Source organism: Salmo trutta, chromosome 39 (genome assembly GCF_901001165.1).
Source record: "Salmo trutta chromosome 39, fSalTru1.1, whole genome shotgun sequence".
In the NCBI taxonomy this organism is placed as follows: Eukaryota; Metazoa; Chordata; class Actinopteri; order Salmoniformes; family Salmonidae; genus Salmo; species Salmo trutta.
In genome coordinates, this window is record NC_042995.1 from 13344306 (window position 1) to 13357422 (window position 13117).

The 13117-nt window shown below is 42.1% G+C and overlaps 1 protein-coding gene and 2 pseudogenes across 2 annotated transcripts in view; 2 read left to right on the forward strand and 1 right to left on the reverse strand.

Annotated features, from left to right (window-relative positions):
• Nucleotides 1-9068, reverse strand: part of LOC115179847 (radixin) — a 29892-nt gene extending 20824 nt beyond the window's left edge. The window contains exons 1-2 of one of the 2 annotated variants that reach the window (XM_029741697.1): nt 8829-9068; nt 4185-4276 (exon numbers count right to left, since the gene is read on the reverse strand). In XM_029741697.1, the coding sequence (XP_029597557.1) occupies nt 4185-4196 (12 nt within the window). In that variant the 5' untranslated portion in view covers nt 4197-4276; nt 8829-9068. Of the gene's footprint in view, nt 1-4184; nt 4277-4717; nt 4739-8828 lie in introns of those variants that run through there. The other variant, XM_029741698.1, reaches the window with a different exon arrangement.
• Nucleotides 7412-11163, forward strand: LOC115179260 (decorin-like; annotated as a pseudogene).
• Nucleotides 11164-11185: 22 nt separating this feature from the next.
• LOC115179261 (toll-like receptor 13) lies at nt 11186-12929 on the forward strand (annotated as a pseudogene).
• The last annotated feature ends 188 nt before the right edge of the window (nt 12930-13117 follow it).

Below are 13117 nucleotides of genomic sequence, written 5' to 3' on the forward strand. Positions count from 1 at the left end.
AGAAAAATGGCATAAAAATAGATTTTAAACAGCGGTTGACATGCTTCGAAGTACGGTAATGGAATATATAGAATTTTTTTGTCACGAAACGCGTCGGGCGCGTAACCCTTCGTCACCCTTGGATAGTGTCTTGAACGCACGAACAAAACGCCGCTATTTGGATATAACTATGGATTATTTTGAACCAAACCAACATTTGTTATTGAAGTAGCAGTCCTGGGAGTGCATTCTGACGAAGAACACCAAAGGTAATCAAACTTTTCTAATAGTAAATCGGAGTTTGGTGAGGGTCAAACTTGGTGGGTGTCAAAATAGCTAGCCGTGATATCTACTCAGAATATTGCAAAATGTGCTTTCACCGAAAAGCTATTTTAAAATCGGACACCTCGATTGCAAAGGAGTTCTGTATCTATAATTCTTAAAATAATTGTTATGTTTTTTGTGAACGTTTATCGTGAGTAATTTCGTAAATTCACCGGAAGTGTTCGGTGGGAATGCTAGTTCTGAACGTCACATGCTAATGTAAAAAGCTGTTTTTTGATATAAATATGAACTTGATTGAACAAAACATGCATGTATTGTGTAACATAATGTCCTAGGCGTGTCATCTGATGAAGATCAAAGGTTAGTGCTGCATTTAGCTGTGGTTTTGTTTTTTGTGACATTATATGCTAGCTTGAAAAATGGGTGTGTCTGATTATTTCTGGCTGGGTACTCTGCTGACATAATCTAATGTTTTGCTTTCGCTGTAAAGCCTTTTTGAAATCGGACAGTGTGGTTAGATAAAGGAGAGTCTTGTCTTTAAAATGCTGTAAAATAGTCATATGTTTGAAAAATTGAAGTTTTTGTATTTTTGAGGAATTTGTAATTCGCGCCACGCTTATCATTGGATATTGGAGCAGGTGTTCCGCTAGCGGAACGTCTAGATGTAAGAGGTTTTAAGGTGTCAAAAAAACTGATTGGATAAAACATTGAATTTGGCATTCCTGCTATTAGCCAATAGAAACACATTGAATAACAGATTCACTACATGGTAGAAACTTTTCATTTATTTTTGGGACTAAGTTTGTTCTGAAATGTCTGTCCTATATCTGAGAGCTATAAGAAAAATCTGGAAATTACTTCGACATGCATTTATCCCTTTATTTTAGGCACTAAACTCTCTCCATATACATTTCCATAAAAACACCATAGTGTTTGTGAGAGTCTCAACTTTCCACAGAGGGGTCACATGAGTGTGTACCCAAACCATTCGGACGCTACAGACAAGTTGGCAGAAGAGGCTGTACCGACTTCAGACGAGTCTTATGGTCGTCCTAGAGCAAAACGGAGTACACCATCGTGTTCGTGAGAGCCATCTTTCATAATAGTTTGTAGGCTAAACCCTTCGTACGCCACAAACGGTTTCATGAGAAGACAGATTTTCGGGATGTCTCATGGTCTGACAAACACCACTCAAGCTCTGCCACCTTTCACCGCAGATGCGGAAGGGGGATATCGGCAGACGCGGTAGATTGAGATGCAGCCCATGCAAAACATAACATCTCTCTAGCTTAAACAGACAGATTTTGATGGGGATGTTTTTATTACAGTGCCTTCAGAAAGTATTCAGACCTCTTGACTTTTTCCACATTTTGTTGCGTTACAGCCTTATTCTAAAACTGATTCAATTGTTTTTCTCTCTCATCAATCTACACACAACACCTCATAATGACAAAGCAAAAACAGGTTTGTAGAAATGTTTGCACATTTATTAAAAATAAAAACATGGAATATCACATTTACATAAGTATTCAGACCCTTGACTCTGTACTTTGTTGATTCACCCTTGGCAGCGATTACAGCCTTGAGTCTTCTTGGGCATGACGCTACAAGCTTCTCCCATTCTTCTCTGCAGATTCTCTCAAGCTCTGTCAGGTTGGATGGAGAGCGTGGCCACACAGCTATTTTCAAGTCTGGGCTCTGGCTGTGCCACTCAAGGTCAATCAGAGACTTGTCCGGAAAACACTTCTGCGTTGTCTTCGCTGTGTGCTTAGGGTCGTTGTCCTGTTGGAAGGTGAACCTTCACCCCAGTCTGAGGTCCTGAGCGCTCTGGAGCAGGTTTTCATCAAGGAGCTCTGTACTTTGCTCCATTCATCTTTCCCGCAATCCTGACTAGTCTCTCAGTCCCTGCCACTGAAAAACATCCCCACAGCATGATGCTGCTGCCACCACGTTTCATCGTAGGAATGGTGCCAGGGTTCCTCCAGACGTGACGCTTGGCATTCAGGCCAAAGATTTCAATCTTGGTTTCATCAGATCAGAGAATCTTGTTTCTCATGGTCAGAGTCCTTTAGGTGCCTTTTGGCAAACTCCAAGCGGGCTATCATGTGCCTTTTACTGAGGAGTGGCTTCTGTCTGGCCACTACCATTAAGGCCTGATTGGTCACCTCCCTGACCAAGGCCCTTCTCCCCTGATTGCTCAGTTTGGCCGGGCGGCCAGCTCTAGAAAGATACTTAGTGGTTCCAAACTTGTTCCATTTAAGAATGATTGAGGCCTTGGGGACCTTCAATGCTGCAGAAATGTTTTGGTACCCGTCCCCAGATCTGTGCTTCAACACAATCCTGTCTCGGAGCTCTACGGACAATTTCTTCAACCTCATGGCTTGGTTTTTGTTCGGACATGCACTGTCTACTGTGGGACCTTATATAGACAGGTGTGTGCCTTTCCAAATCATGTCCAATCAGTTGAATTTACAACAGGTGGACTCCAATCAAGTTGTAGAAACATCTGAAGGGTGATCAATGGAAACAGGATGAACTTGATCTCAATTTAGAGTCATAGCAAAGAGTCTGAATACTTACGTAAATTACTTCTGTTTTGAATTTTTTATAAATTTGATAACATGTCTAGAAACCTGTTTTCGCTTTGTCATTATGGGGTATCGTGTGTAGATTGCTGAGAATGTTTTTTAGAATAAGGCTATAAGGTAAGAAAATGTCAAATAGGTCAAGGGGTCTGAATGCTTTCCAAATGCACTGTATGTTAATTACATTGCCGCATGGGCGCGGAAATTGTAGGCCAAGGGGTAATGCACAAATTAAACGTATGAATATTCCAGATAACAATTCAGCCACCCTAAATTCCCCTTGGTGGTTTTTAAGGGCCTTTGAGTGGCCCCTGAGTGGCTGACAAACTCTGGGGGACATACTATTCTCTAGTGCCTTTGACAGTGACCTTAAAGAAAAAGGATGCCTGGCCTGTGTGCCGTGTTGGGGCGGTGCGCTGATAACTCAGGAGAGTCAGAGGATGATGACATCATCAGTGCACGTCTGCGCCTCTCTCCACTGCCATTTCCCCACCACCCCAGATTCCCAATATATCCACAAGGAGAGAGAATAGTGAGTATAGCCAACTGCCATCTTAATCATTTGACAAGAGCCAAAACTAGCCCTGCTTAACTCCAGTCTCACGCAAGAACGGTTCCCCTACCAGGGCTTCCAAAACACTCCCTCCCCTACAATGTTTTCATCCACTGACCGTAAATCAAACTCCGTATCATAACTAAGCATGAAATCAAAGCAGGAGTTGTGCAATAGAGCCACATGACTCATCCTCTAACCCCATGTCCCGACCTGCTTCTTAAGACATGAACAGAGAAACTAGGAGAAACAGTGAGAATGTTCACTGGATATCTGATACCATGCACTGCAATGAATGGTTTGTTTTGGCATCTCTTGTACAGCAGAGGGTCCTGGTATTCTCTCTGTCCAATTAGCTGGAAACAATAGCAGCAGTGTTGCAGAGCCTCTGGCCCTGTGTCTGTGGCTGAGATGGGCTGAGAGCCTGGGAGGCAGACATACACACAGGCCTACACTACATCACACCATGGGTCTTGGAAGGGAACCATCAAGGGCAAGAGTGAAGGAGGGTGGGCGGTATAAGCACATACACACTTCCTGTACACTCAAGACACTAGTCTTATCCAGAGCATCTTACAGAAAGTCAACAGTCAGGTCAGTGCATGTGGCCCAAGTAGGAAGTGAAACCACATCCCTTGTGTTGCCAGCAGTACAAACTAAGTTCCCATAGACTGGACAGGAAGCAGTCTGACCAATGAAGACCACAGATGGTTTTGAATTGGTTATCTCGTCCTTTCCACTGCATTATAATTCAGTTTATAGTTCCGTTTCTGAGGTCTTACCGGTTTCGGCATGTTTGTCTCCTCTCCTCCCTTCACCCAGCAGCTGAGAAGACAACTGTCACAGGATGGATAGCTTCCCTATTTCACAGGACCTGGGGGACAGAGAAGATCAGTTCAGTTCTGGGGACATTGTAGCAGATCTAATGCAGGTAGAACAGCTGATGCAACACATGGGTAAGAGAGAAACCAGGGCAAAGGGGAAGGGGAATGAAAGAGAGGAAAAGGAGTTTAGGACACTGGGTAGAGAGAGGGTAACGATAATACTGTCACTGTGGTGTCAGGGTCACCAAAGGACTGAAATAAAGCTCAGAAAGTAAAACATAAGATGGACGTTACTAAAACAACTGTTGCACAGAGAAATCTCCAATAACTCGTAATAAAATAGAGTTTTCAGGATCCAGGGGGGGGGGGGGGTGAATACTTATGATAGGCACCATCTACTCATTTCTAATTTGATAGAAAACTAGAAAAGAAAGGAAAAGAGCACTATCATTAAAGCAAACTTGGTAAGTTATATTGATCATTTGGATTACCTGTGAGGGAGGACACTGCTGAGGGAGGACCTCTCATAATAATGGCTGCAATTGGAGTAATGGAATGGTATCAACCACAAAGAAACTACATGTTTGATCAAATTGCTGTTTCAGTAAAGAGTGCAGTGGTAGTGTAATCTCATGACTTGAATCCCCTAGTAAGAAGATGTAAGGTTGATTACGCCTGATCCAAATATAGAACGGTTGCCTGGGAGACAATAAAACATGAGACTGAGGGGTCTATTCAATTTCAGCCCTCCAAGGCTTTAGCATCATCTCTCAGCCCCCAGTCATACATACTATTGCTGCACTGGGTGAAAAGGGTCCATATCAGGGGATATCTTTACATGACACGTTTTTGATATTCTAGAGAATACAGACCATTTGTGGACTTGCACCATATCCGGACAAATTCTGAATCCAGATGTGTCTTTTAGACATATATGATGCTGGAATTACTCTGAATATCACACATGGACATTTCCTATGGCCGGACTCATTCAATATACTGAGATATAGGATGTCACATTTTCTCTCTTCATGTTGACAAATACTGACTGTATACATCGCATATCTGTGTTTTCTCAGCACATTCAAGATATGCTATATTGATTCCAGAAATGCTTTTCTTGGCTGATCTCCATATTTGGATCTTGACATGTTTTTTGCTATGCTGAAAATAAGGACGATTTCTGATGCATTTCTGAGTTTTCCGCACATGCTCAATAATTTGTCGAACATGAAATCTTCTTTCATGCACAAATCATTTTGGGATTCCCTCCGGATATCATACATGATATGGGCGGATATTGAGTCATTAGATACCCTGAGATGGGCCTACGTGGACATTTGTCAGCACAAGCAATACATATGCTGAGGTGACCGAGGTTCATAATCAGGATCCTGATATGCTTTTTGATATGCTAAATAAGGACCATTTCTGATACTTATTTGAATTTTGAGGACATGTTCAATAATTTGACAAATATTAAATCCATATAATTCTTTGACACTTGCTAAACGTTTTGTATTCCACCTCCGTAAAGGCACACGCAAACCGCAAGCTAAAAGCGCTAACTGGTAGCCTAGCAACAATAATCACCCCTTTTCTGATGTGGAGTTCCAATTGTCATTTTTTAGATTGTAAACGGTGTGTGGTCGAACTGACAACTGGAGAAACAAAGAAATTAGAAAATGTTAAGAAAATACCTCAAATAAGTTAAAGATAAAGTGAGTATCTAATTTGAGATGTTTTCTTTATATCTTAGTAACGTTAACTAGAATCAAGAAGGTTAGCTAATTAGGGGGGAGCGTAAAAGCTAACTGGTAGCCTAGCTAGCTAACAAATAACATTTATTTCCCTTCAGGGAAGACGTTAGGACATATTTTGTATTACTGGTTAATATAAGATCGCTAACTAGCAACTTGGCTAGCTAGTTTGTACCAGTTTGTTTTCTCGTCATGAATGAAGCAGGTACGTAGCTACCTTGTGGTATGGTTATGCGAAATAACAATATTTTCTTGCAATATAGACAATTTTGATGAATGATTTATGCATTGACAGTTTGGAGTGGATCACAGACCAACAATAACTATCACCACGTAGGGTCTGGACAACTAGGGACCGCCTCTGACGACCCAATCTGCACCCATTGCATCCATAACAAACAGGGCTTGCAGGGGGATTGAGGGTGTGCAACTTTTATTTTCTGTTAAATCAATCAAATACATTTGGATGCTGGACATTGATCATGAGTCAGATTTAGTCCATTTTCAATCAGACATATGAGGATGAATATTACATATGTAAGGATATCTATTGAAATTAATAATTTGGGGAGAAATACAGATACATAAATCATCAGGTAATGACTACAGATGATACATTTCAGAAAGTATGTGGATTCGTTCATGCCTGAGCATAAAGGCTTAGACATGTCAGAATGTTAACACATTCCCTTTCCTGAGTTAAAATATGTAAGCGGGTGCACGCGCATCAGGGGCATCTCCCTACAGATATCTCCCTACAGATATCTCCCTGGACTCATACAGTAGTAGGGAGATTTCTGAGGTCCGGATTGGATGCCTGTAGAAACTGTCCCACTACAGAGAATATCCTATCTCAATATATGAAATGAAGGACATGCGTTTCTGGAGCATGTCTATTCCTTATATCTAATAAAATGTTAGATATCCGGAAATATCTAGATAAAGGCACCCCCTGATATTGACCTTTTTTGCCCAGTGCTGCTTTTCAACTAACACCAGCATTCCATCCGAAACAGTTCCTGCATATATGACAATATTTTGTGAAGTTTTTGTTTGTTTTGGTCTTCGGTCATTTTCTTTTGGGATGTTCATGCACACAAACATTTTCAGAGACAAGCCGAAGTAGGTAGCCAAAGTCTAGGCCCCTTCGTAGCGGATTGGTCAACAGTAGGGCTTCTTCAATTAAGTGTTTGTTGCCATTCAACAAGACGCAACTCGTTTTCATGGAAATGTCTTCACTTGAGAAACACTGCACCAAACATCCTTGGCAAAAACGTCAAAATGAACGACAGATTTTTTTGAGTTACTTTAGATTAATTCTAACTATTTTGAGGAAGAGTATATTGGCTACGGCATCTCAAGATGCACAAACAGTACTATTGCCACTTTTTTCTAGTATTTTTAGCAAAGGTCTTGTATGGGACTATGCAAGCACAGCCGAGTTCGGGTCAACCAGCCGAGTTCGGGTCAACCAGCAGAGTTCGACGCAAACCAGCCGAGTTCGGGTAGGCGCCAGTTGAGCTGACGTATGATGACGCCTTTACAATTAGTGTATACTGATGTTATACTGGGAAATTGAGTTTCCATAGCTAGGGCTGACAATGAGGACTTGTGAAGAGCAGAATCAACAACCTCTGCATAATCAAAACAGTTGCTTTGTGAAAAGTGTTAAAGTTCAGTTAGCCATGGTGATGTAAATGACAGCTTTGGCCCAGTGAGACACGGGCGCCAGCCTGCGTAGATGCAAACAGAAAAGCCTGAGCCTTTTGGGTAATGGAGGGATAAGATGGAGAGAAGTTAAATCTGCTTTGTGCTTGGTTTCCTTGCTATGACATTAACAATAATGAATATCGCGATACTGGTATGTCCCGGCCCAATCAGACTGTCAGTGATAAGTTGTAACATTGTGTGCACCTCTGATGCAGTGCATTGAGTCCTGGGCAAACACTCCCAATATTTGGTTAATTTCAAGTGCATGTTCCTCCTTACCAATGATGAGACCCAGAATTGGGGAAAATTTTACTAATTGGCCACCATGTGTGCAATTCAAAGCAACCAAATCCAGCAGATCATTGGCATTAATGACCCTCAACATATGTTTCAAACAGATGGTAAATTGAGTTAAGTTTAGGACGATAGACGGGTGTGCCTGAACGCACTTATGTACAGCTGCTGATTATTTTCTGCAAAAAATATGGTCAGGCGTAAAAAAGGACCGGTGTTTAATGCACTGGGGTACTTAAAAGTATTGGCGCCTGTAGAAAGTAACGGAATTATTTGTAGGCCGTGATCACGTTGAGCAATATTGTTTCAATCATTGCAACACTGGTTACACTACCCACCGGCCGGCTCCCTTTGCAATAGATGACAACCGTCAAAACCCGCCAATGCTACATTGTAACAGGTTAACCCAACTAATGAAACGAAATTATACTTGCTAATAATGATACGCCATGGCTAAGGAAAAGTGGAATTATATTATAGGCTACGTTTCAGGTCTAACAACACGAGTCAGTGCATGTCACACGAATAAAAACGTTATTGCAAACAAGACGAGTCAAGTTTTGAAATCTTCGCAAGACAGATGTGACCGCGTGTCACATAGCCTAATGTTGTGCTTTCGTCTAAGTGCAAACTCTTATTGCGCAAATAATAAAGTACCTTGTCTGCCAAAAAACGGTTTCCAGAGATAAAGACAGTTTTAATTTCCTCACAAATGTATCAGTAATAGGTTGAAATGAAGGCCTGTCTTAGCCTACTTTTGCAACACTACGAGTACACAAAAATCGCCCCCTTTCCCATCAGCTTGCAGAAGCTCTTCTAAGGAGACAGACAAACTCACCTCTGGTGAAGGACTACGGCTTCAAAGACCGACAAAATCCAGAGTATTCAATGTTTTCAGGTTATCCACGCTGTAAACTAAACGACTATATTTCATGTACCCTTGTCACCTCCAATTTTCTCGTGAAGCCTGTTAGAACGGACATGAGTGAGAAAACCGTGCAATTGAGATCCACCGTAAGGCGATTTGTGAAGACATTCAATATGGCCGTCGGACTAGTGGAGGCCAGGCGTGGTTGATTTAATATGTGGGGGTACGATCTATGCTCAGCAGCAGCGATGAGAACTCCCCCAACTTTAAAATAGAGTATTCTAACAGTGTCGGTGGGTGTACTCCATGCTGTCATAGTTGTGTGTACACACACAATATATTATACTAAATGGAGGGAGAAAATCAACATACCAAATCCTACGAATTGCCCTGAAGCCAGGTTGAACACACACCTTGATTTGAGAACGACATGGCCTTCTATCTCCATTTATTCCATTTTCTTTCCTTTCACCTGTGGATCAAATATAGTCTATAGAGTATGCATGATAAATAGAACAATAACAAGGGGAACGTCAGTACACAAAGGGAAACAGTATCCATATTAGTTATATGACATAAAGAACATGGTATCAGTTTTGTCTCAAATAAGGACTCTCACAAATAAGGATGTCTGCCATGATGTCTGTGAATACTTCTCTCATACCTGCTTTGTAAAACACTGAACCCTTTTCCATTAAGTTGTCTCCGCAGAGCATCACAGAAACATTGGTGGGAAAAGTACCCAATTGTCATACTTGAGTAAAAGTAAAGACACCGTAATAGAAAATGACTCAAGTAAAAGTCAGCCAGTAAAATTGTACTTGAGTAAAAGTCAAAGTATTTGGTTTAAAATATACTTAAGAATCAAAAGTAAATGCAATTACTAAAATATACTAAAGTATCAAAAGTCAAAGTCAAAATAATTTTAAATGTCTTATATTACGCAAACCACACGGCACCATTTTCTTTTTTCTTTTAGTTACAGAAAGCCAGAGGCACACTCCAACATTCAGACATCATTTACAAACGAAGCATGTGTGTTTAGTGAGTCTGCCAGATCAGAGGCAGTAGGGATGACCAGGGATTTTCTGTTTATAAGTGCGTGAATTAAACAATTTTCCTGGCCTGCTAAGCATTTAAAATGTAACGAGTACTTTTGGGTGTCAAGGAAAATGTATTGAGTAAAAAGTACAATATCTTCTTAAGGAATGTAGTGAAGTAAAAGTAGTCAAAGATACCCCAAAAAACGACTTAAGTAGTACTTTAAAGTATTTTTACTTAAGTACTTTACACCACTGCTCAGAAATAACTCTCCCTCACTCAATCTTCCAATGAATTCAAACATGAGAGTACCACATTATGGATACATTTATAACACTTATAAATTTCATCAGTTGGTTTTGTTAGGCTATATTTGCCATGAGCCTAAATGGGTATACTCTTGAAAAAGTTAAGAATTCCATGTTGCATTTCCTGATCCTTCTTTACTAACACATAACTTTGCATGTTATGTCATCTAGTGGACACAGACTGTTATTACACTAAGGAGACACGAAGAAGTGTCTTCAAAAACACTGGTTTAGACATTTCCTTGACCATGCAATTAGGAATAACTTGATGTTTCAGAGATTTACTTGTTTGGGTGAGCTGCAATCAAAGCACTAAGGATTTCATCAACAGCGGGAGTTTAGTAAGTGCTAGTACCAGTTCAAATTTTAGATCTTAGTTCTCAGAAATTATTTCTTATTTCTAAATTCACTTTATTATTGGGGTCAGCAGTGGGTCTACATTCTCTCAGCTGAGACTCTGTTTCCGGGTGTATTGCTGGGTTCTTGCTAATTCAGTATGTGGGTACTTCCTGAAACTGCACAATCTGGGGTAATCTCAGTAACCCCTCTAACATGAAAGTACTCTGTTATAACAGGAATCTTGAAGTCATACCTATAGATATTCCGTGGAAAGTAAGCAATTTAGACTTGGCCATGAATAAAATTTCCAAGTTCGTAAAGTTGGATTTTAAAGGCCTATCAAACCTAAAAATTCTAAATATGTCCAGAAACCAGCGCTCTCAAGTGGATGATGGCACTCTTGGCCACCTAGAAGCTCTTCAGGAGCTGGGTCTGGCTCAGACTCACAACCTTGGCAGACCACTTGTTTCAGGGCCATCCTCTCCCTGCTACATCTGGACAACAACCTCATTGCAACCATCAGCTGCTCATCCTTTCAGCCTCTCTCCAGTTTGAAGACAGTGAATTTAACCAAGAACAACCTTTATATGGTTGGCTGCCTAGAAGGCAACCCATAGACTTGCTCCCACAAAATGTCCAATGCCAGTCGGCCGTGGCCTGGAACCCCTCCATCATACTGCAAAGCAACTCCTCGTGCCTACCATCGGTGGCTCCTTGGGAGGAGATAGCGTAGCAGAGCTGGTCCAAGTCTGCTGGGTCAGTCATGGCCAGTTTGTACTATCAGGAATCAAGGTAAGACCCAGAGGCAGACTGTCCAAGTAACAATGTTTATTGTGGCAACAGGGACAGGCAAAGACAGGTCAAGGTAGGCAGGGGTCGAAATTCCAGGGTAAGGTAAAGGTACCGGACAGCAGGCGGTCTCAGGGTCAGGCAGCGTTCAGTAATCCAGAGGTGGAGCAAAGGTACAGGATGGCAAGCAGGCTCAGGCAGAGCGTTCAGGACAGGCCAAAAACCAGGAGGACGATGAAAGAGGCTGGGAAACAATAGGTGCTGACAGGAAAACCGCTGGTTAGCTTGAACGAACAAGACAAACTGGCAACAAACAGACAGAGAATACAGGTATAAATACACAATGGATAATAGGGAAGATGGGTGACACCTGGAGGGGGGTGGAGACAAGCACAAGGACAGGTGAAACAGATCAGGGCGTGACAGTCACAAGGGACTGTCTCATCTACCTATCAACTTTCTTGAAGGCCTGAAATCTTTATTGGTATTCCAGGCAGGGAGTCTTAATGTTAAGGAGCTGTACCCAGACACATTCATTTAGACACCCTGGTTGTGGTTCCTTGATATCAGTAAGAATGAGTTCACAGCCCTCACTCCAAAGCTGTTTTACCCAATCTCAAGGCTCAACAGACTGTATCTGTCCAAAGGCCGACTTCAGTCCTTAGACTTCCTCATAGGAGCAAACCTCAGCAGTCACTTTCTTACAGGTGAGAAAGAACAACATAACAGTAGTCAATGAGACAGTGTTGCGTTCTCTCCCTGCCTTGACATATCTGGACATGCAAGAAAATAATTTTACCTGTGGCTGTCGCGATGCTTGGTTTATCCAGTGGATAGAGAGCGACAACCAAACAGGTTGTTGGCGCCACAGAGTTTACCTACAACTATCCCGCCGAGCTAAAGGGCACCAAGCTGTTGGACGCTGAGCTTCAATTCTGTACAGTACACTTAGGACTTTACTACTACATCTCTTCCATTTCTCTGGTCCTCCTCACCCTGGTAGCATCCTTTGCCTACCACTTCCTGAAATGGCAGTAATTTACAGCTATTACCTCTTCTTGGCTTTCCTCTATGACACCCAGCAAAGGAATAAGTGCATGCTTCATGGCTGTCAGTACGATGCCTTAATCTCCTACAACGTCTACGATGAGCCCTGGGTCCTGAAGGAGCTTCTGCCAGAGCTGGAGGGAGAGCAGGGCTGGAAGCTGTGTCTCTACCACCGGGACTTCCAACCAGGCAAACCAATCATAGACAACATTATGGGCGGCATCTACGGAAGCTGCAAGACCATCTGTGTGATCAGCCACCGCTACCTGGAGAGTGAGTGGTGCTCCCGGAAGATCCAGGTGTCCAGCTTCCGGCTCTTTGATGAGCAGAAGGACGTCCTGATTCTGGTGTTCCTGGAGGAGATCCCAACCCACCAGCTGTCACCCTACCACCGGATGAGGAGCTGGTGAAGAGATGCACCTACCTGAGTTGGCCCAGAGCTGGGGAGCACACCAGGGTCTTCTGACAGCAACTACGGCTGGCTTTAGAGACCAAGGACAGCCCTGCTGAGGAAAATCCCATCCTCTCTGGGGTGGAGGCACTGTGACAACTTGATTTGAAACAACCATCACATTCTGAACCTTTTCTTTACATCTGCATGAGAATATCATTAAGAAATGCTTATACATAATTAACCAGTTCATGATCACATTTACCTGTAAGACTTATTTTTGCTTGTCATACGTTCAGATGAGTAATTCTATAGTATCTCTTGATTTTCCTGTATTTAATTAT